Here is a 24,554-nt window from a genome sequence, read left to right as displayed (position 1 = left end):
TCAAGTTATGCTATGAAGCAGTAATCATTTGTTCCCGGTTAAAAAATAAACAGGCTGAACAGTGAACAGATAAAGTAGATAACCTATTAACAAACCTAGTAGCCTAGTATTTGATAAACTCAAAGATCCCTAAGTTAACTGGACAGCAGAAACTAAGTTTAAGGCAAAACAACAAAAGCTTCAAATAGATATATGACAAATTAAAATGTCATATCATATACAAACTAGAGGAGCCAGGAAGAAATTAAAATTTTTTTTTACCCTTACCTTCTGTCCTTCAATACCATGTACTGGTTCCAAGGCAGAAGAGTGATAAGGGCTAGGCAATGGGAGTTAAGTGACTTGCCGAAGGTCACATAGCTAGGAAGTGTCTGAGACCAGATTTGATCCTAAGATTTCCCATCTCTAGGCCTGGCTCTCAATCCATTGAGCCACCCAGCTGCCCCCAGAAATCACCTTTAGTAACTATGGATAGAAGAGCTCATCACTAGACAAGGGATAGAGAGATGGTCTGAAAAGATAAAACAACTTTGACTACATAAAATCAAAATGCTTTTGCGAAATCAATGAGGTTAAAATTAGAAGGTAAATAGTTAAGTAGGAATATATCTTTACTGCCATATTTCTCTGAAAGGGTATGATATCCAAGATATGTAAAGAACTGATTCAAATTTATTTATAAGAACAATAGCCATTCCCCAATTGATAATGGTCAAAAGATATGCATAAGCAGTTTCTAAAGGAAGAAATCCAAACTATCAATAGCCATATGGAAAAAACATATTAATACTTAGAGAAATACAAATTAAGGCAACTCTGAAGTTCTACTGCAAGGGGTCTGACTATGTGAGAATTCTAAAATAATATGGTCACCAATTTAAAATATTATAGCTCAAGTCAAAATGACTTTTAATAGCTTTTATTTACAAAAGGATGGAAAGAATGAAAGCAGAGAAATACAAAAAGAGGGTAAAGAAGATTGCTCTGGTGCTCAGTGCTAGATTCACCAGAGGATCTGTTGCCCCACCCACATGGCCTCCTCCAAGGAGAGAAGGCCTCTTAGTCTTTCCAGATACCAGGAAAGGAAGGCCAGCTACTCACTCATCCAAGAGGCAGTTTAAGTCCCAAGTTACCTCACCTCCAAGAGGTAGATCACCAGTCAAAGATAATGACCTTTAGCGAAGATCAGGAGGGGCCAATCCCAGCTTCCAAACTGCCTAGCACTGCCGAGGAGGGCAGTGTCTGTGGGATTCACACCTCTCTTCCTCTGAAGGTGTCAACTTTTTATCATGGGATTCACAAATTTCTGATTGATAGGGTTAAAAGGGTGGAGCTCTCCAAGTAAGTGACTTGTGAATTCAGTTTTGGTTGATCAATTAAAGTTGCTGATGAAACAAAGAAAGTCTGATTCACAATTCACAACAGATAACAAAAAAGAGAAATGACTTATGTTGAAAGGGCTACAAAAAATAGGTACATTAATATAATGTTAATGAAGCTATGAATTCTGAAAAAGCATTTTGGAACTAGCCCCTTCAGAGTCACTAAACTCTGCATACTCTTTGACCCAGTGATACCCACACTCCCAAAGAAATCAAAGAAAGTGGAAAAGGACTCATAATTAAATCTGTACCAAAAACAAACAAACAAAAAAACACCCTATGAAAAAAATCATAGTAGCTCTTTTTATAGGGGCAAAAAATTGAGAACCAAGGGAATGCCCATCAATTGGTGAATGGCTGATTAATTATAGCCTATAAATATAGTGGAATACTATTCTGTGGTAAGGAATAATGGACAGTTGCAGAGAAACCTAGGAAGGCTTGTATGAGCTGATGTGGATTAAAGTAGGCAGAATTTATATAAACAAACCACTATTTAAGATCAAGTGACCAATGTAATGACTAAGCACAATTCCAGAGGACCAAGAAAGGATGCAAAAGGAGACATTTCTTTAAATTCTTTAAACCCTTACTTTCCATCTTAGTAACAACTTTAAGACAAATGTGCAAGGACTAGGCAAACAGTTAAGTGACTTGCCAGAGTTAGAGCTAGTATTTTGTATCAGTTTATGAAAATAAATCAGGGTTAATATTTTTTTTTAAATTTTTTAATCATTTATTAATATTCCTTTTTAACATGGTTACATGATTCATGCTCCACCTTTCCCCTTCACCCCCCGCACTCCCCCCACCCATGGCCGACGCACATTTCCACTGGTTTTATCATGTGTCCTTGTTCAAGACCTATTTCCAAATTGTTGTTAGTTGCATTGCTGTGGTAGTTTCGAGTCCACATCCCCAATCATGTCCTCAGCCCATGTGTTCAAGCATTTGTTTTTCTTACATGTTTCCTCTCCCGCAATCCTTCCTCTGGATGTGGGTAGCGTTCTTTACCATGAATCCCTCAGAGCTGTCCTGTGTCATTGCATTGCTGCTAGTACAGAAGTCCATTACATTCGATTTTACCACAGTATATCAGTCTCTGTGTACAATGTTCTTCTGGCTCTGCTCCTTTCACTCTGCATCAATTCCTGGAGGTTGTTCCAGTTCACATGGAACTCCTCTAGTTTATTATTCCTTTTAGCACAATAGTATTCCATCACCCGCATATACCACAATTTGTTAAGCCATTCCCCAATTGAAGGACATACTCTCCTTTTCCAGTTCTTTGCCACCACAAAAAGCGCAGCTATAAATATTTTCATACAAGTCTGTTTATCTATGATCTCTTTGGGGTGGGGTACAAACCCACCAATGGTATGGCTGGATCAAAGGGCAGGCACTCTTTTATAGCCCTTTGAGCATAGTTCCAAATTGCCATCCAGAATGGCTGGATCAGTTCACAACTCCACCAGCAATGCCTTAATGTCCCAATTTTGCCACATCCCCTCCAACATTCATTACTCTCCCCTTCTTTCATTTTAGCCAATCTGCTAGGTTCTCCCCTTCTTTCATTTTAGCCAATCTGCTAGGTGTGAGGTGATACCTCAGAGTTGTTTTGATTTGCATTTCTCTAATTATTAGAGATTTAGAACACTTTCTCATGTGCTTATTGATACTTTTGATTTCTTTACCTGAAAATTGCCTATTCATGTCTCTTGCCCATTTATCAATTGGGGAATGGATTGATTGTTTTATATAATTGATTTAACTCCTTGTATATTTGAGTAATTAGACCCCTGTCAGAGTTTTTTGTTATAAAGATTTTTTCCCAATTTGTTGTTTCCCTTCTGATTTTGACTACATTGTTTTTGTTTGTACAAAAGCTTTTTAGCTTAATATAATCAAAACCATTTAATTTTCATTTTGTAATTTTCTCTAACTCTTGCTTGGTTTTAAAATCTTTCCTTTCCCAGAGATCTGACAGGTATACTATTTTGTGTTCACTTAACTTATTTATAGTTTCCCTCTTTATATTCAAGTCATTCACCCATTCTGTATTTATCTTGGTGTAGGGTGTAAGATGTTGATCTAAACCTAATCTCTCCCATATTGTTTTCCAAATTTCCCAGCAGTTTTTTTTTAACATTTATTAATATTCATTTTTAACATGGTTACATGATTCATGCTCCACCTTTCCCCTTCAACCCCCCCCCCCCGCACCCCCTCCCCAGGGTTAATATTTTTGCATACACATACACTATATAAAGTTTACAACTTCAGTGGTAAGCTAGGTCACAGAAATTTATATTTTTCAAAAACATTCTATATAAGTTCCTTGATATCAATGCTTGTTTTATTTTTGACTTTACATGCCTAGAAACTAGTATGGTGTCTAGTAAGTAATTAACAAATACTGACTGAACCAAAGTGATACTTTACTTCTACCACTGTAAAATATACAAAAGCAGGTGTGTTTATATACACACATTTTAGAGAGTACATCATCACTCATTCTGGAAGTTCAGGGGTTACTTATGAGCCCGATTTCACTACAGATCAGCAGGCAAGCTTATGATGTGCTCCAGTTTAGACCCCAGTCAGTTCATCCCTCCTTAAGCAAGGCAGTGGTCCCTAATCCTGGGACTCATCACGTTAATGCTGATCTTAGTTCAGCAACCAAATCAGTATAGCTGACTACAGCTCAGGGCTCAAAGTCCCTAGCATGAGCCTTTCTTTAACAGAGATTACCTAGTTAGCTGTTTGTTAAAAGAACCAGACACTTACAAAGCTTTTATATAAGGAAGTCAGAGGGTTTATCTTCTTATGCTTTTTACATGAAAGGAGAATGAACTGTTTCTAACACTAAGGTAATGAGTGAATTAAGAAATTAATATTAAATATCAATTAACTCCTTGAGTAATAGCTGAATAAACTAAAAGATGTTCAAAAAGTGTGATGTAATCACACTATTTTGGGAACATAATACTAGGGGTAGTGAAGTCATACAGTATTAGCACCAGTCTTGGAATAAGGAGGTCAAGGGTTCAAATCGGGCCTCAGACACTTCCTAGTGGTGTGATTTTGGGAAAGACACTTAATCCCATTTACCTATCCCTTGCCCTTCTGTCTTAGAGTTGTTACTAAGACAGAAAATAAGGTTTTAAAAAAGAACATAATATATTTTGACTCTGATGGTAGCATATAGGAATGAATATCAATTCTTCTTGCAGAATTATCTCCACAAGATCTGCAACAAAATCCAAAATTGACTATAAATTCCAGTAAATTTGTAGGTGCACTCATTCAATTAATTTCTAAGTAACGTCTTTAGTGGTATTACAAAAAATAGATATAAAATTTAAAAACTTTGCAGTCACTGATGAGAACTAAAAATAAGGAGGAAAAAATGAATTTTTGAGTTACCATTTAGCTAAAATAGTAATTATGTGTTTTAAAGTTAAAAAACCAGAACAAGAAAATAGATGGTTTTAATAGAGTTATTTGCTGACTTAGGATCAAGTGGAATCCAATGCTAACCAAAAATAAAATAAAAAACAAAACCCAATTCTTACCTAAAAGTTTCTTTAATTCTTAGTTTTGTTTGAAAAACAACCAAAAATGCCCAAATCAAATGACTTTGAAAATCTTTTGCTTTCTTGTGCTGAAAGGAAAGAACATGTTCAAGTAAAGTTGACTTTTAAAAAATAAGTTTCTTCTAATTGAATCATATTTTCCTCTTGATTTTCATCATATTTGTGTTAAGAAAACTACTGGCCCCCTTTGTCTGTTATACGGTCCTCTCTTTTGCCTTTAAAAAATGTTTAAAAGGAGGAAAAAAATATGTTTCTAATAATTAACATTAAAAACAAGAATAATAGATTTTTGGACATAGCTATTTTGTGAGAATTTGTTTCTCATGGATGAACATGTTTATTATAATTTATTAAATATGCATAACAAAATAAATTGAGTAATAAATTAATAAATATGAATAATAAGACTGGATAGGTTTTGTGCAAGTATCTTAAAGATACTACAAATGATAAGTATTTGAGTCAGCAGGGTCAGCAAAACAGTCATCTTTCATATTACAAACTCTTTAACACCTGAAATATCCATTTGTAAGAATCCTCACTAGTGAATAAGGGTACTTCATCTGTTTATTTTTAAAACAAGAGAACATTATATACAGCTAGAGATTTAATATTTGAAGAATAACTTGTTAACAATATTAACCTCCAGAGAATGAACTGAGAGAAGTGGAAACATGAAAGACAATCTATATATTTTGCCAGATGACACCCTCTATGGTGTGGGGAGGAGGGGAAAGGGGGCTGAATAAAAAATAAAATTTTAAAAAAAGAATCTGTTGCTATATTCAGAGTATTATAAAATAATGAAAATATACTATTGTTTAAATGACCCGATCATGATAGGGATGAATATATTACCCACAAGTAGATTTTCTAGTTAGATTATGCTTAAAACAATTAACAAAAAACTATCCCTTTACAGTGGCCTTTAGCTTTTTGATGCAAAATCAAAAAGTATAAGGAACTCTCCCTAAGTAGTCTATAACTTCGTATTTCAATTCTGCTCGAAGAATACAGAAATTGAACGACTTGCTGGGTTCACAAAGCTATTAAAATCAGAGATAGTTACATGAATCGAATTTAGGACTACTCCAAGTACTCTATTCACTAAATCTGAAGAAAATATTTTCAAAATTAATCATATATTTCCATTTCTTTTTCAACAAGAGTTTGATGAACAGGATTGAGACTTGTCTTGGTTGAACCTGGGTTATTATTGAAATATCCTCTAATAAATTGCCATCAGAGGCTTTCAAGTTATGTACAGCTGTTTCCCCTCAGCTGAACACTCTCAGAGAAGTGCGCTTTTTAAAGTTCTGTTTGCTTTTTACAGCTTTTTCTTATATGCTTCCTATAAGCCTTCTTGTTTCTGTGTTTCCAGAAGCCTCTTTCCATTCAAACTTTCTGCTTCTATTCTTCTGTGGACAACCAAGCAGATAAAAAATTATATCTACAGTAAAGGGAAAACAGGATCTTCTGTGTGGGAACCTGAGGGGGCAATTGCTGTTCCAGCTAATATCAAGATCAATCCCACTGCTAAATAAGGGTTAGAATTTCAGTCTTCAATTCTGTGGATAGCTTTTTTCATTATTACAAAATGAAAATATTTGCAATGATGTAAATATATTAAAAAATGATAGGAAAATCATTTCTCTCCAAATAGCAATCAGTCCAACAACAATAGGCAAATTGTGTCTATTCAACCCTACTCTGCTCAATCCAGCAGTTAATTTGGCCATTGTGGATTCCTCATTCAAAACTGTCAGTACATTAAAATGATATTTGTTAAGCCAGACAAAATAGTGATCAGCATGAAACATTAACCATCTCTTTTAGCTTAGATAAAACAAAGCATGGGGTGAAGGGGAGAAAATAGGAGTAAGAAACAACTAGATAAAGGGGCAGCTAGGTGGCAGTGGATAGAGCACTGGACTTGAAGTCAGGTAGGTTCTTGAGTTCAAATCTGGCCTAAGATACTTACTAGCTGGGTGACCTTGGGCAATGTTACTTAACCTTGGTTTGCCGCAGTTTCTTCATCTGTAAAATGAACTGGAGAAGGAAATGGCAAACCACTCTTTGACAAGAAAACCCTAAATGGGGTTATGAAGAGTTGGACAAGGCTGAAAACAACTAAACAACAATGAAAATAAAGTAGATAAACTAGTCAGTAGATAAATTTCTGAAAGGAAGAAGCTCATCCTCAAACTAAAGGAATAGATCATAGCATCATAAATTTTGAGCTGGAAGGATGTTGGTGGTCATTTATTCAACCCACTCATTTTAGAGATTAAATTACGAGGCTCAGGAAGTGAAGTGATTTGTCAGTGTCTACACAATTAAATAAGTCAGGATTTAAATTCAAGGTCAAAATCCAGAACTTTTCCCAGTGTATTACACTTATAGGACCAGTAGTAAAGTAATAGAATTAAAAGGGACCTCATAGGCCATCTAATCCAAACTCTTCATTTTACAGATAAGGAAACTGAAGTCTATGGAGATTAAGTGTGTTGCTCTGGGTCATCCACACAGTAAGCATCAAAGGTGAGACACAAAATGGTGTAGGTTGGTCTAAACCAAGGCCACATAAACAAGTTACCTGCCCTGTCCCCTCAGGTGACTAATGCACTTGAAATACTACTAGTCTGGACCAAGGTTTTAGAAGCAAAAAGAAAATGGTCTTTCTGGACAGGAGAAGAGAGAAAGAATATCCTGGAACAGTAAGAAGCTGGAGTCAAGGACTGGTCCTCCAAATACCTGAGGATGCAATTCCATTTTAAACCATTCTAATCATTCTAACTTAAAAAAAAAAGTGAACATATTTCAAATAGTCTTGAATGTAAAAACATATAAACGAAAAATCTCAGTAATATTGGCACCAAGAAATGATTGTAGATTGAGAACTCAAAAGTAAAATGCAACATTTTGTTTACAACATTCAGATTACATCCACTCTTTCCAAAAACCCACATGACCTTTTACTTCATAAATCTGTTTTTGTAATCTAAAAGATTCTTTTAAATATTTTTAGTCTCTAGGAGTAAGGAAAGGCTCCTCATTTACACAGTGAGTCTTTATGGAATGAGAGTGGGGAGCAGCTTAAAGAACCAAGTAGCAGAGATGTAAGCATAGACCCTCAGGGGTCATCTAGCCTACCCATATATAGAGTATTTAGAAGAATCCCTTATACAACATACACAAGCAGTAGTTGGGTAACAGAAAGCAGAATTAATCATATGAGTGTCTATGAGATCCTGCACGGTAATGTCCACAAACTGTAAGATCACTAAAAATCCCTATTAAAGTCTTAAGAATTTTCAAATAGGTCTGTACTCTCAACCATCAAAGTATTGTCTCTAATGGTAATAACAACAGAGAAGCATTTATACAGCACATTTGCAAGCATTATGCATACATGATCTCATTTGACTTTCACAACAACCCTGAGTGGTAGATGCTATTGACATCACTGTTTTACAGATGAAGAAACTGAGGTAAGATTAAGGTGAACTTGCCCAGGGTCACATAGCTATTTAATGTCAGAAGCAAAGCTTGAACTTGGGTCTTTCTGATCTGATTCCAAATCCAAGGCCCTTATCCACTGATCTACTCTAGTTGCCTGAAAATTGAGACTGCAATCCATTATACCTTTCCCCTTATGGTCGCCACAAGTAGTCTACTAACTGAATGTTTTGTCATATTCTTTGGGCATGGTGAGGAAACCAAAGAACATTGGTTTTATCAAACACGCCCCTCACTCTTGCTATGTGACCAGCTAATCTTTTTTTAAATTAAGTTTATTTAATTAATTTAGAATATTTTTCCATGGTTACATGATTCATGTTCTTTTCCTTCCCTCCTCCTACTTCCCTCCCATAGCCAATGAAGCTAATCATCTTTTGATATGTTTTTAAGTAATTTCTTTGTGAGATGTTTTACATGATTCCATTTTTTTATTCCTACCTATAAAAGAAAAATATAACTATTCAAAAGCTAAATAAATAGTAAATAATGAAGACAATTAAGGGATATTTGAATAGTCAAGAGGCATCAATTCAGACAAATTAAAGTACCAGAGAGAAATATTTGATACCTATATTTAACATCCCAGCTGAAAATATTCCAGTGTGTACTAACAAAAAGTCTTTTAAACATACATATAAAAAGTCCCTTAGTCCTTTTGTTTTATAAACATTTCTGAACTGTAAAGGAGAGTTCAGCTAGCAACCAATCAATTAAGGATAGTAAGTGGAACTAGTTAGTCTAAAATTGAAACACCAATATTCCTGACTTGCAGGACTCATAGAAAAGAGGTCACTTTGTCCCCATTAAGTTAAAATTTGTTATCACAGTTGTAAACACCAGAAGTATAAAGCTTGAAAAGCTCATCTTAAGTCTCACTGGAATTAGATTAAAATATAATTGGGAAATATTTAATAAATAAAAGTACAATAAAATATAGTGTTAATATCTGGTTTCCTAAGTGAATGTATAGCCTTCAGGGATCAATTTATATTTGACATCACTGGTATAGTTAATCTGGATTCTCACCATGGAAGTTTTAGCCAAGAAGCTGACCAAAGATGTTCCCTAATCTGTTTCCTTTCAAGAGTTTGTTTTCCTGCCCATCAACAAAATAACCACATCAAATTTAAATCATCCCTCAAGAAGTAAAACCAACTTACTTAGTAAATTGTTTAATTATTCACCTAGAAAGATTTCATTTATCTCTTTTAAGTCAAATTTTCCAGCCCTAACCTCTTTGTTGACCTCTAATTTCACACTCCTAACTGCCTTGTGGACTTCTCAGGCTTTATCTCAAGATGGTAGGGTGATAAGTATAAGAAACCTGTAAAGTTGGGGTGGGGGCCTGAGGGGATGACCAAAAATGAATTCAGAATCTTTTCCCCAAATTCTTCCCCTTTTCCTAATGTCCCTATTACTGTTGAGGGTACCATCACTCTTCCGGTCAGTCACCCAGGCTGACAAACTAGGTGGCATCCTCAACTATTCACTTTCATATCCAATATCCAAATCAGTTTCAAAACCTGTAGATTTGTACCTTCTTAACTTTCATCTTTTTTTTTTTTTTAAAACCCTTACCTTCTGTCTTAGAATCAATACTGTGTATTGGCTTCAAGGCAAAAGAGTGGTAAGGGCTAGGCAATGGGAGTTAAGTGACTTGGCTAGGGTCACACAGCTAGGAAGTGTCTGAGGCCAAATTTGAACCTAGGACCTCTCTTATTTCTAGGCCTGGCTCTCAATCCACTGAGCTACCCAGCTGTCCCCTTAACTTTCATCTTTTGAATGCATTACTTCCAACACTGGCATCATTCTGGTACAGCCCTTCATCACCTCACACCTGGATTATTTTGCAGTAGCCTGCTGGTCAGTCTGATTATTCTAAAGTGACAGTCTGGGGGCAGCTGGGTAGCTCAGTGGATTGAGAGTCAGGCCTAGAGATGAGAGGTCCTAGGTTCAAATCCGACCTCAGACACTTCCCAGCTATGTGACCCTGGGCAAGTCACTTGATCCCCATTGCCCACCCTTACCACTCTTCCACCTAGGAGCCAATACACGGAAGTTAAGGGTTTAAAAAAAATTAAAAAAAAAAATAATAAAGTGACAGTCTGACCATGTCTCTGTCTTTTGTTTGTCTCAGACACACCAAACAAACTACACAGATTCCAGTAAGTACTCTGAGATCTAGTTACTCTGGCTTTCTCAAGTTTCTCAAGTTTCAAGATATACTATTTTCCGATTGTGAGCATTTGACTGGTGGTCCCTTATGCATGGAATACTTATCTCTGCATCCTGACTTTCCCAGCTTCTTCAAGTTCCAGCTAAAATCTCACCTTCAACAGGAAGTCTTTCCTTAATTCTAATACCTTTCCCTCTGTTGGTTATTTCTAATTGATCATGTTGATAAGCTTCTTCTTACATAGTTATTTACCTGGTGTCTTTTGCTCCTTGGACTGTGAGCTTCTTGAGATCAAAAATTATTTTTTTGACTTTCTTTGAGTCCCTGGCCCTTAGCAAAGTGCAGCTTAGCCCATAATAGTTCTTAATGTTTACTGACTGATATTAAATATAAATTCCCTCATGTAATTTAAGCCCCTTTCTACTTAATTCTGTAATAATAGGAAGAATAGTAACTGGTCACTAACATAAGTATAACAATTCCATAGGCTCATGTATCTCTTCTAGCATCTGTTTTAGTGTTCTCACTATTTAAAAAAGGAACCAATTTATTAGCTAATACTTGGATTTTTAAAAAATAAATCAATAGTGTGTATTGGTGGTTCCAAGGCAGAAGAGCAGCAAGGGCTAGGCAATGGGAGTTAAATGATTTGCCCAGGGTCATACAGCTAGGAAGTGTCTGAGGCCAGATTTGAACCCAGGACCTCTCATCTCTAGGCCTGACTCAATCCACTGAGCCACTTAGCAGCATCCATTACTTAGATTTTAATGGCCTGTATTTTGTGACAGAAAAAGAAAATTTTACAAAAAGAAATAAAGCCAAAAATAAAAAAGCAAGATGACAAGGAATTTTAAAAAACCAACTCTGTGTGTATGTATGTATGTTTTAAGTATATATGTGTACCACTCAATGGGCCATCATTTATTATTATTATTCAGAAATAGTACTTGGATTAGCTTTATTCTTTAAATTCTTTGTCCAACTGTTGCCTTTTAGTCGAGTGGTGTCTGATTCTTCATGATCCCTCTTGTGATTTCTTGGCAGAGAGAGTGGAGTAGCTTGCCATTTCCTTTTCCAAAGATGGAAACTGAGGCAAACAGAGTTAAATGACTTGCTCAGGGTCACAGAGCTAATAATCAGGCCAGATTTGAACCCATGAAAATGAGTTCTTTTAACTCCAGGCTCTATACTCTTATCTACTGCATTGTGCTACCTTAGTAGCTGGCTGGCCCTTCCCTGTCCAATACTCAGAAATGAACAGGAGGAACAAATGAACCATAAAGCTTTTTTTTTTTTTTTTTAAACCCTTAACTTCTGTGTATTGGCTTATAGGTGGAAGAGTGGTAAGGGTGGGAAAGGGGGTCAAGTGACTTGCCCAGGGTCACACAAGCTGGGAAGTGTCTGAGGTCGGATTTGAACCTAGGACCTCTCATCTCTAGGCCTGACTCTCAATCCACTGAGCTACCCAGCTGCCCCCAACCATAAAGCTTTTTAAAAATATGGGCAACAGCAGAGAAGTGAGTAAAGAGCTGACCTCCAACAAGATCTGGCTTCTAGTCTCCACCTCTTACAATACAGTCTTGAGTGGCCCTGGATGAATATAAATTTTGAGCTCTTCAAGCAACTCTAAGTCTATAAGTTGTAGCAGAGTTGCTGACTTGAATTGGTTGAGGGAATTTTCTTGCCAAGAATTCCTTAAGCTTATGACATTACCATATAGTTGATATAAATATGCAAAAATGTTGGTAGTATGGACAGGGAAATGGCTTCAAAGACAGGAATCACTGGGTCAAGTCTTGATTTTGACACAAGCCCAAACATGTGAGCCCAAACAAGTCACTTAAACTCTCTTTACTCTAAGACAATTCTAGGTCTATAAGTTGAAGAGAAAGTCTATACCTGCAGTTGTATAGTGAATTTTCTCACCAGGGCATCACAGATTCTGTCTCTCTCCAGTGATGGGAAATCTTTTAGAGATGGAGTACCATGCCCTACCCTCCAACCCCCCAGACTAAGTGCTGTGCCCATTCCACCCCCCTCCCCCAGACCACATTTTGTGTCTCTCCCCACACTGAGTACCAGTTGAACTGCTTCTTCACCACCTTACTCCACCCCAGGGGAGGAAGGAAGCACTCCCATTGGATTGCTGGGCAGGGAGGTGGGTGATGTAGTCAGGCTTGGGGAGAGGGAGGCAAGGGGCTCAAGCATTAGTCTGCTCCTCTCTAGTTATGTCAGCTATGATCCCCTCAAACCTAGCTCCTCTCCAACCTGTGTAAAGTGGAAATTGAGGGGACCTTGAAAATTCCAAAGTACACCCTCTTTAGCCACTATTCAAGGAACCAAAATGCAATGTTTAATGAGAGAGAGAGAAAGTTGGCCAGAAAAAAAAGCAAAAAAGCTCCAACTTACAGGAAAATCCCTATTTGTAGGAAAATATAACCCTCAGGTTAAATGACATTGTCCTGACACATTCATCCCAACAAGTTCCAGACTTCCTGAAGGGGGTATCCTTTAAATTAACCTTTTTAGCAAATGGTCAAGGGTTGAAGTCAGGTTTTAATGCGAATGCTGTGCTGTTTGGGAGATTGCTACCTCTGACAAGCCACTATTGTGTTTTTCAGAGCTTCTAGCCTACCTGTTCTCCCTCTGGCAGGCACCCCTTTGAATGCAAATTGAACAAGCTAGTAAAAGGAAAGGGGACTAAGGATGCAAATTAAAGCCCAAGGTTGCTTGTGAAAGAAACCCAGGAAGGGAGGCTGTAGAACAGCAAAGAGCCTATTAGTCTAGCCTCAGGTTCATAAAACTTATTCCTAAATCATTAGACTACAGTTTTGAATATTCTTAAAGTACAAATTCCAAGTCACATCCTCAAATCCCCAAAATACTTTGTATAGTAAAGAACATTCTGGGGAGAAGAGGAAGGGAGCAGCTGAGCTGTGCCTCCCTCCAGCTCTAGTTAGGAATTCTAGTGAACTCTGTGCTTCAGGGACAGGTGCACTGGGTCCTTGGCATGGGTGCCCACAAAAGAGGTCTCTGTGTGCCATCTCTGGCATGTGTGCCATTGGTTTGTCATCATGGCCTTAAATCATAAAGACTATACAAACAGTATTTGTTTTGCCAAGGCTCAACTAATATCATTTTATTAACTGCCTCCATGGAGTGTAAGCAGCTATTTATCAATTAAAACATTAAAATGACAATTAAAGCCACTGGATTACATATTATTTTAACAATAATTAAGTGCCTACCTACATATGCAAAGCATTATGTTAGATCAGCAGAATACAAAGACGAAAACCTCCCAAATAGTTGAAATAGGTGGGAGGGAAATCAGAGAAGGCTTCACAAAGAGTTGGAAACTGAGCTTTGTCTTAAAGAAGAGAAGGACTATGAAAGCTAAAGAGAAAGTAGCTTTCAGGTATTGAGATAGTAACCTGTCTAAAGTGTAGAGAAATAAAGGGAAAACTGATCTTGGGAAAACACTTAGAATGTAGAGTGAACAAAGGGAAGCAATATTAAATAGGACAGGAAAGGTGGGATGCAGACAGATTATAGATGGCCTTAAATATCAAGCTAAGCAGTTTATATTTTTACTCAGAGCCAAAGAGGAGCTGCTGACAGTTTTTGAGTGATGTGTTCATACTTGAGCTTTAGGAAGATTATTTTGGTGGTCCTATGGAGATTAGATTGGAGAAGGAAGATACTACAAACAAAATGACCAACCAGGACATTATTATATCTAGATAGGAAGGTGATGACCATGTAGATGGAAAAAAGGATTAAAAAAACCAAACCTTTACTTTCTGTCTTAGAATCAATACTGCATATTGATTCTAAGGCAGAAGAGTGGTAAGGGCTAGGCAATGTGGAGGTTAAGTGACTTGATTAGGGTCACACAGCTAGGAAGTGTCGGAGGCCGAACTGGAACCCAAGACCTCCTGTCTCTGGGTCTGGCTCTCAATCCACTGAGCCACCCAACCATCCCCAAAAGAGGATGTTTTAAGAGAAACTACTGAGTTAGAATCCAGACTTCTTGTTCATCTTTTGTTTTAGAAAAGAACTAATGGCATCATAGGGGGATAACTTGATTTTTGCATGAACTGGATCTAGGTGAGGCAGAATTAAATAAAGTTGTGAGCCTCACTCTCTCTTCCAGAGACCAGGACATTCATCCATCTTTCTTTCCTTCTACCACCTAAAGTACTTACTTTCTGTCTTAGAATTGATACTAAGTACTGATTCCAATGCAAAAGAGTGGTAAGATCTAGACAACTGGAGTTAAGGGACTTCTCACAATCACAAAGCTAGTGTTTGAGGCCAGATTAGACCCCAGGACCTCCCAAATGACTCCAGGCCTGACTCTATTGACAGAGCCACCTAGCTGCCCATATGGAGATTAATTTTACAGGATAGGAAAACAAAAGCACTCCTTTCTACACCTATGGTTGGTTTTTGTCCTTTATATTCCAAGAGGAACAAAATGACTGGGACTTCTTGTGGCTTGAGTACAAATTGGATTTATGTGAGGCAGAGATGCCTGAAGTCATCAGCCTTAATTCTTCCAGTTATTCAAGGCTAGCAGCAAGATAAAAGTCAAGATGACTGGTCATGGCTCAGGATGCGGTGGATGACTTTGGAATCTTTGATGTCTGACCAAGCTCTAAGTGCTCCACAATTCAGTTACCTGTAAGGTGTTGGAAAAACTGTTCTCATCTGCTCATTCTGCTAGGGGAAGTCTTCTCATGCTTGGGATAGACACCTGTCTAAGAATCCATACTCAAAATGTATATGGAAAGTGATAGAGAAAAAGTAGTCTAAGGTGATTTCTAGCTTACAAACCTAGGTAACTAGAATGATGGTGGTACAGGATGAGGTGTGGGCTCTGGAGGAAGATAATCAGTTCTGTTTTGAACATTGAGAATTGAGAAATTCTCAATTGAGAAACCAAAGGACCATCCAGAAGATGACTTTTAAGGCAGCTGACAGTGTGGAAGAGAGATTAATGTTGGGTATATCCAGAAGAGATCTCAGAAGCCACTTGGGGTAACCCTCTTTTTTTTACAGATAAAAAAAACCTGATGCCTAGAAAGGCTAAGTGACTTATCCAATGTCACATGAATAGTGTTAGTGACTTAGAGGCATGATGGTATCATTCCGCTTCTCTCTATATCTCAACCCCCTTCCCTAAACCTAGTTTTCATTTTCACCTGGAAGTCCAATCTTTCTATCCCTCAGGATTCTCCCACACCATCATCCTTGCCCGACACTTTCCTTCCATGACCTTGTAGTTAACCAGTTCAACTCTCAACTGTACTTTCTGAGCCTTTTTATTCTCTCAATGCCCTTGCAGCATTGCTAAAACTCCAACCTTGGATAATTCATAAAACCTACTTCCTCTACTCCCAATAACACAATAGGACTAAGCAGGTCCACTAGAGTGTTGGGTTATCTGAGTCACAGCCACACACACAGAGCAAGGCAATCCTTCTTCCTGATTCCCTATTCCATTCCCCACACCAGCTTTTATTCTGAACCTATTTTCTCAAGCCCCCAGCACCATTCCTTCTCTTTCTCCCAATTACTGAGGACCTTGCCGCAGACATTACATAGACAATTGGAATGGGAGCTCCTGAGAACAGGGGCTGTTTTTGCCTTTCTTTGTTAATTTCAATGTTTAGTGCTTGCTGACTTGATTGACCTGAGTTCTCTTCTCTTTGCTTCTCTACATATGAAAACTCCTTAAGAATTCTCTTTTTCTCCAGTCTATAAAGAAGAGGTAACTCTTTTCCTTGCCAAGGCCAAGTCACATGTACCCTAGAATCCATTCTCTCCACTGTTTCCCAGCAGCTTGTCCCTACAGTCAATACATCTCACTTTACTCTGTCCCCCTTTCTACTAGTTCTTTCTCATGCTTAAGTCTGCACATCCTGAAAAAAAAATCTCAATGAAGTGAGAGCTACAGTTCTATAGCACATTTCTTTCACAGCCAAACTCTTTGAAAAGTCTATTTCTCTGCCTCCACTTACTTGTTTCTCAAACCGACTGCAATCTGGCTCTTTTGAAACTACTCTTTCCAAAGTCAGCAATGAGTTCTAACTGCCAAATTTGATGGACTCTTCTCAAAAGTAATTCTTCCTGACTTCATTATTTGATGCTCCTTTCTTGGTTTTCTTCCAACTTGATCATGACCCTACTCCTTTTTCTCAGTCTCCTTTGCTAATTCTTCATCCACATCACACCCCCTAACCATAGGCAAACCACAAAGTTCTGTCCTGGGCCTTCTTCTCCCCTACATCAGGGGTTCTTAACTATTTTTTGATTCACAGACCCCTTTTGGTAATCTAAGAATGATTTTTTAAAAAAAGATATTTTATGTTCCCAATTATGTGTAAAAAATTTCCACATGTTTTCTGAAGTTATAGGATCCAAACTGCCTCCCTCCCTTCCTTCTTTCTCCACTCCCAGAAGTGGTAAGCAATTTGATCTGGGTTACACATGTGTTAACATGCAAGTTATATTTCCATATTGTTCACTATTGTAAGAAAATACTCATATAAAACCAAAAACACAAATAAACTAAAGTGTATAAAAATTGTATGTTTTGATCTGCACCAGACTCTAACAGTTCTTTCTTTCTCCTAAGATTCATTATCATACCTATTATTTCCTACTAGAAAATATTTTTGAACTAGATATTCTATAAGCATCTCAAATTCAACATGTCCAAAATAAAATTGTCTTTGGTTTCAAATTCTAATTCTGAAGACACAGCTATTGTTCTGGTCAACCAGGTTTGCAACCTTCTCATTCTTCTTCCCACCACATTTCTACTTATCATTCATATTGGTCCCCTTTTTATCACTTTCACAGCCACTACCCTTGGTTTAGACTTGCCTCAGATCTCTCCTTTTCAATTGGTAGACCTACCCCAAAGCCTCTTTTCACTATAATCAATTATCCACAAGGCTGAAAAAAAGTGAATGGCCTCAAATGCAGGCCAAACTATGTCATTCAATGAACAACAATGACCCTTAGAAATCAAATATAAATTCTATTTGGGTTTTAAATCCTTCACATCCCAGCCCTAATCTACACTTTCAACTTTATGAGACATTATACTTCTTTCCAGTACTCTGAACAGAAATCAATCAACAAGTATTTATTAAATGTCCACTGTGTGGGGGGCAGCTGGGTAGCTCAGTGGAGTGAGAATCAGGCCTAGAGACAGGAGGTCCTGGGTTCAAACCCAGCCTCAGCCACTTCCCAGCTGTGTGACCCTGGGCAGGTCACTTGACCCCCATTGCCCACCCTTACCAATCTTCCACCTATGAGACAATACACCGAAAGTACAAGGGTTTAAAAAAAAAAATGTCCACTGTGTGCCAGCATTGTGCTAGACACTAGGGATAAAAAGGCAAAAATGAAAACATCCCTAACCTCAACCAATTTATTCTTTCAGGGAAACAGATATAGAAATATACAAAATAAACCTAAGCCAAATTGGGCGACAGTGGACAGGTAGTAAGACAAACCTTCTTGACAGTTTCTTTCACAAAATACCTCTCCTATCTCCCTTGTCTTTGCACTGGCTGTTTTCCATGCCTAGAATGTCCTCCTCCCTCCTCATCTTCACCTCTCAGAAGCCCTTGTTTTCTTCAAAACTCAGCTAATTTCATCTTCTAGATGAAATATTTTCTGATCTCCCTAGCTCCTGGTGCTCTCCTCTTTACAGTGATCTTGTATTCATTTTATACATACAGACTTAAAGATGTATGTTTATCTTCTTTCATAAAATAAAAGTTCACCCAATACCTGTTATATAACTGTAAACCACTCATGCATCATTCTAACAAATTTGGTATCATGTTCTTTGGGGCTGAACCTGTGATGCCACTGGCATCCCAAAGTGGAAACTTTCCTTCTCTAACTATAAAACAATTTTTCAACTGATAGTCTTAGGGTTACCATTGATCTGCCCAGAATCACATAGCCAGGGATGCAGCAGAGGCATTGCTCAAGCCCAATTTGTCCTGACTAGAAGGCAGGTCCTCTACCACCTATGGGTGAGTGCTCCATATAATGTCATTTATGTGCAAAACATTTTTATCTAAAACTAGAAAAACTCCTGTCTATTCTAAGGAAAGAATCATTAAAATTTTAATTAAAGTCTAATCAATGAGCTAACACTTTTAAATGCTATTCTGAAACTGCCATAAGCCCAGTATTTTCTCCAATTATATTGTAACTTCAGTTACAAATGCTAAACAGTTAATACATGTGCATACATATATGCATATTTATGTATACATACATCTTTTAAAAGACTTATACCACCCTTACCACTCTTCCACCTATGAGACAATACACCGAAGTTAAGGGTTAAAAAAAAAAAAAAAAAAGACATAATGAATTCCTCAGATAGTATTCTTTACTACTCTTAAATATAAGATAGAGCAAAGAAGCAAAACAAACATCAATTGCTTCTTTTGCAAATTCCTTGAAAACATTATCAGTACACAGAAAAATCAATAGGCTATAGCCAAAAACCATTAGAGCAGTAATCTTACTGAAATTCCAGAGATGAACTATTTTTTTCTTATTTTTATATATAAACACCAATATTAAGGAAAATTAACATTTACTTCAGAATTATTCCAGCATGCTTTATTATATAAAAAGAATGAGTCTTTTATACCCTAAAAAAAAATCTGAACAAAAAAAGTGGATCAAATGTTTTACCTTAGTATCTTTCCTTAAACTTCAAACTGGTCTAACTAGTATTCTACCTGTGGTACTTACAAAGAAAGGTCAAACTTAGTCTGCTTAAAAGTTAATGTATGGAAAAGCTTTTAAACTGCTCAGAAGGGTATCCAGAAAACCAATCAATTAATAAGAATTTAATAGTTGCCAGTGGGGGTAGCTCAGTGGATTGAGAGCCAGCCAGGCCCAGAGATGGGAGGTCTTAGGTTCAAATCTGACCTCAGACACTTCCTAGCTGTGTGACCCTAGTCAAGTCACTTAACCTCCACATTGCCTAGCCCTTACCACTCTTCTGCCTTGAAGCCAATACACAGTATTGATTCTAAGACAGAAGGTAAGGGTTTAAAAAAAAAATTACCAGCTATGGGTTCATGTACTATGCCAGATATTGAGCATACAAAGAAAAAGGGAAAAAAAACAAAAAACCCCAAACCAAAATAACATTCTCTCCTGCCCTCAAGAAGCACCTCATAGCCATAACTTTGCCTCAATTGGTATTAACATTCCCTACAATTACAGAGGAACACTCAGGTTAGTAGAGCTTACCAGACTTAGGAACAAATCCTAATTCTAGTCTCAATTTTCTAACTAGAATGGAAATAATAATGCTCAAACTAGCCCACCATCACAGGGCTTTGTAAAGAAACAGCTTGGTAAGCAGTTAAAACGTTTTATAAATGTGAACTATCATTATTTGGAAAGAATAGAGAAATACTTACAATGGCAACCGAAAAGAATTTTGGATCAGAGTGAGGGAATCAAAAGAAGTCATTTTATACCTCACATGATAATAACCACAAGACAAACTAGCCAATATTTCACCTTTGAACTGCATGATCTTCAGCAGCCTTGAAAAAAGCTTATTGGTTAACCAAAGCATAAGTTATGGCTTGTTCTAGGCAAGTGTCTTTTGAAAGGTTGGTTCTCAGTTCTTTTGAATACCCAAGAATTTTAGTTGTTATTTCCACAGTACTTACAACTTGGGCACTTTTTATTATAAGTGTCTTAAACAGTAGCTCTCTAAATTTGGAACAGATAATAAAATATACCTACCCTTGACCCAGAAGAAAAACATTTGGTTTATTAGACTCAGAGGTTCTTAACCTTTTTTGTGTCATGGACCACATTGGTAGGTAGGTAAAGACTGTGACCCCCTTTTCAGAAGAATGCTTTTTTTTTTTAACTAAAGGAATACTAAGGTTTAGTTAGAGATTAGTGAAAATAAAGGGTCCCCCCACCATCCAAGTTTATGGACCCCCCTTAATTTTATCATTCTATGGACCCAAGAACGCCTAGGGAGTCAGAAGTCTCCAGATTAAGAATACCTGGCTTTGAACTTTGATTCTGTCTGCACACAAGCACACATTCTTAGGAAAGAATAAAGATAAATCAATACAGTACTCTGTACAATACCTAACACAGCACCATTCTGTTATTAGACACAATTTTTAAAGGTAATTAGCAAAAAAAAAAATCCTGATAAGTTTTTTAGAAAATAATTTGGAGAACCTAGAGCTATTAACTATAAAATACATAACATATAATGACACAACTTTCCTTTCATCCATATACTGAGACAAAGAATTGAGAAGAAAATAAAATACAAAGCAAACAGATATATCCAAAACCGTGGTGTAGAACAAACTGGCTTTGCATTTTTGTAAAATTAAAATTTCATGAGGAAAGGTAAAAGACTACTACATTCTCATCTGTTATCAACTGATATCCCAGAATAAGTTTAAAAGGAAGAGATATCAAATCTGTAACTGCTTTTTGGCTACTTAATACATAGAAATAAAAATTATTTCATTATCTTATTGGTTTGAATGATTAAAATGAAAGTTTTTTTAAACCTGAGGAAATTTTAGAACCTTAAAAAAAAAGAACCCCATAAAACCAGGTCAAAAAGTATGCCTATGTTTAAAAAAAAAAAAAAAAGAACAAAATCTATTTAAAGGAACATTGAAGTCTTAAACAATCAATGAGGTTGCTATATATTTTTTAATACCTGCAACAATTTGGTATAAAAACACTTAAGGGGGCAGGCAGCTTGGTAGCTTAGTGGATTGAGAGCCAGGCATAGAGATGGGGAGGGTGCTGGGTTCAAATCTGACCCTCCACTTCCTGGCTGTGTGATACTGGGCAAATCACTTAACCCCAATTAGCTAGTCCATACCACTCTTCTGCCTTGAAACCAATACACAGTAATGATTCTAAGACAAAAGGTAAGGGTTAAAAAAGAGAGAAACATTTAAGCCTTCACATGGTCCCTGGTCCCCTAAGAGTTTGATATAAGATACCTCTAATATGGATTTACAAGCAGAGATGCAAACTAAGTATTAATGCAGTTTTTTTTCAGGAGAAAATTGCAAACTTTTGTTGAAGAAAAAAAGAGACAAAATGTTTAAATATCATCCTCCAAAACTGCCATCAAAATGATTATGATCCTAAAACAGGCTTAGTACTATCTTGTTTTGGGAGGAAGGGTAGGTAGAGATGGGAATTAAAGAGACAAGAAACTCAGATGGTTTTGTTAAATATTTTAAAAATAAAGCTGAGGCCCAAATATTAACCCTAACGTTACTTAAACTTGGGTCTTTTTAGTGATGGTCAACTAGAATTTATCTATTTCCTTTTCCCAAGGTTAAAAGAGATGCCACTCAATTAAACATAAGTAACTCTAAAATATTTTTAAAAGATGGATATTTTCTAAAATATAAACATCATCCTCTATTAGGTGCATCCTATATGTAAAGATCTGGGTCTATGATAAATAACAGGGCAATGGGGAGGAGAGGAGAGATGGCTTTTGTTACATTTTTTTGGTTAGCTCCTAAATTATATCTGATTCAAAGCTATTTATTACATATACATTAGCAATACCAGGGTTCTATTAGAAATCACCTAAGAAGTGAATGGTTTCTTGGATTCTGTTTATCTTTAAAATAAAAAAAAAAAGCAAAGTAAATGGAGACTTAGAGGGTCATATAAAACAGGGTCACTGCATTACAAGCAGATCGATCTTGTTATTCTTTATTTGTTTATGGTTCTCTTAACTCGTGACATTAGGGTTGGGGTGGATGCTGAATACACACATATATACACATGTTAGCATATATGAAGTTTTCTAGGTAATAAAAAACCCTAAAAAAGCAAAAAAATGTACCATAATAACTTGAAAGGAAAACAAGTCATTTCCTACTACAAAAAGAGCAAGATCAAAACAAGATCTCAAGCACTACTCATAGAAATGGTACCGTTATCTTCACTAGGAAAAGCTAATTCCTGGTCAAAGGTTTTTTGGTTTCTAGTCAAATGAAGATTTGGAAGTTAAATCAATGATCAATTACTGGGAAGTGGCACTGATTTTTAACCCCTTCTAAGTTGCATACTTTTAACAATAGAGTAAATCTTTCAGTATATCTCAAGATGTTTTAATTCTAGAGTGATCTTCCTTCTTTAAGTGGTTAGCATAAAAATCTGCTGGAGGCTGGGGGGTTGGAGAAGAGGAGAGGCAGAGATAAGGCCAGGGACAGGGAGGAGACTGTTCCACAGGCATTTTGCACTTACATAACCTCAAAGTACTTAAGCGTTAAAACACAGATTTATACGACTACAATTACAAAATGTGTTCTTATTCTACCTAGAAAACAAGAACACTTCCGACTTAACAGAAAAGAAAAGATAATCCTTATCAAAGGAAAACAATGAAAATGGTCCGAATGTTAAGGTTTAGGTCATTTAAAACACAAGCAGCTTTCAGAATACACACAAATAGCTGCTTCGAAAAAGAAAAATATTCAAGATCCGTGGTAAAAAACAAACCAAAAAACTCCCCCAAACCCGAGATTAATAAGAATGTTTCAAGTACCATCTTTACTAAAGTTAAAAAAATTAACCTTCATAAAAATATTAAAAATTTATGGCAAAAAATACAAGTTTAAGAACATGTCAGGCACCATCTTTACTGAACCTTAGGAAAAAGATTAAAAATTTATAGAAAAAACTACTAGGTTGAACAACATTTCAGGTACCATCTTTACTGAACATTTAAAAAAAAAAGAAAGAAAGAAAAAAGGCGCAGGCTGCAGTGAAATAGATCAGCGAAAAATTTGAGAGAAAACCGCGGAAAATTCTTGGGAATGCTGAGGGAAGGCATAGCGGCACGGCCGCGTCCTCTCCGGTGGCAGCGGGTTCCTTTCAGTCCGCGCCGGCAGGGCCAAGTTGGAGGACCCTCGGAGAGTCCATTCCACCACACGCCTCCGTCTCGTCCCCCGCAGGGCGCCCCCCGGGGGCCTTTTTGGTAATAATCGCCCCCCTCCCTAGCCGCGGCCCGCGCGCACGCACGCACCCACCTTGTGACAGGCCGGACAGGTGGGCAGGGGGCTGCCGTGGCCCGGGGAGCTCTTGCCGCTGCTGTTGCCGCCGGGGCCGCCGCTGAGGCTGCTCTGGATCTGCGTGAGCTCCTGGCGCAGCACCTGCTTCTGGTGGAAGCTGAAGGCCGGGTGGTTGGAGGCCATGGTGAAGAGCAGCAGGAACTCATCGCCCGTGCGGCCCTCGTTGAGCTGTAGCCCGTAGTTGTGGATGATGGAGTCGATGTGCGTGAGCGTGCGGTACAGCACCCCGGCCGCCTCGCGTTGCTCCGAGCCCAACAGCGCCAGCGACACCAGCAGCTTGCTGCGCACCACCTCGTCTGTCAGATTGGTCAAGCTGCCTAGGTCGGCCGGGTTGTTGGCCTTGATCTCCGAGTCCCGCAGCGAGTGATAGTCTTTGCGGGCCAGGTCCTCGAGGCACGAGCCCAGGAAGCGGAGCTCGAGCGGGATGCACAGGTCCAGGAGGCCGCACAGGAACTCCACCCGCTGCGGGGAGGGCAGCTCCGAGAACCAGCGGTACACGCCGTCCCTCTGCAGCGGGCACCGCTTCTCCACCATGCTGCCCTGGCCGGGGCCGCCGCCGGGGCCGCCGCCGCTCCGGGAGCCCGGGGGCAGGCGAGCCAGGGACACGCGCACGGCCGGAGGGCCCGGGGCCAAGTGGCGGGGGGAGCGGCCCGGGGGCAGCCGCGGCGGCGGCGGCGGCGGGGGCTGGGACGCGCTGCGGGCCGGGGCCGGGGTCGGCGCC

The 24,554-nt window shown here is 38.1% G+C and overlaps 1 protein-coding gene across 1 annotated transcript in view; it reads right to left on the bottom strand.

Annotated features, from left to right (window-relative positions):
* The window catches only part of ZCCHC14 (zinc finger CCHC-type containing 14), a 129,150-nt gene extending 104,783 nt beyond the window's left edge, over positions 1–24,367 (bottom strand). Inside the window, exon 1 of the mRNA XM_044663193.1 lies at positions 23,792–24,367. Within this exon, the coding sequence (XP_044519128.1) occupies positions 23,792–24,367 (576 nt within the window). The remainder of the gene's footprint in view (positions 1–23,791) is intronic.
* Between the last annotated feature and the right edge of the window lie 187 nt (positions 24,368–24,554).

The sequence above is a fragment of the Gracilinanus agilis genome, chromosome 2 (genome assembly GCF_016433145.1).
Source record: "Gracilinanus agilis isolate LMUSP501 chromosome 2, AgileGrace, whole genome shotgun sequence".
Taxonomy (NCBI): domain Eukaryota; kingdom Metazoa; phylum Chordata; class Mammalia; order Didelphimorphia; family Didelphidae; genus Gracilinanus; species Gracilinanus agilis.
This window is presented reverse-complemented; position numbering and strand designations above follow the sequence as displayed.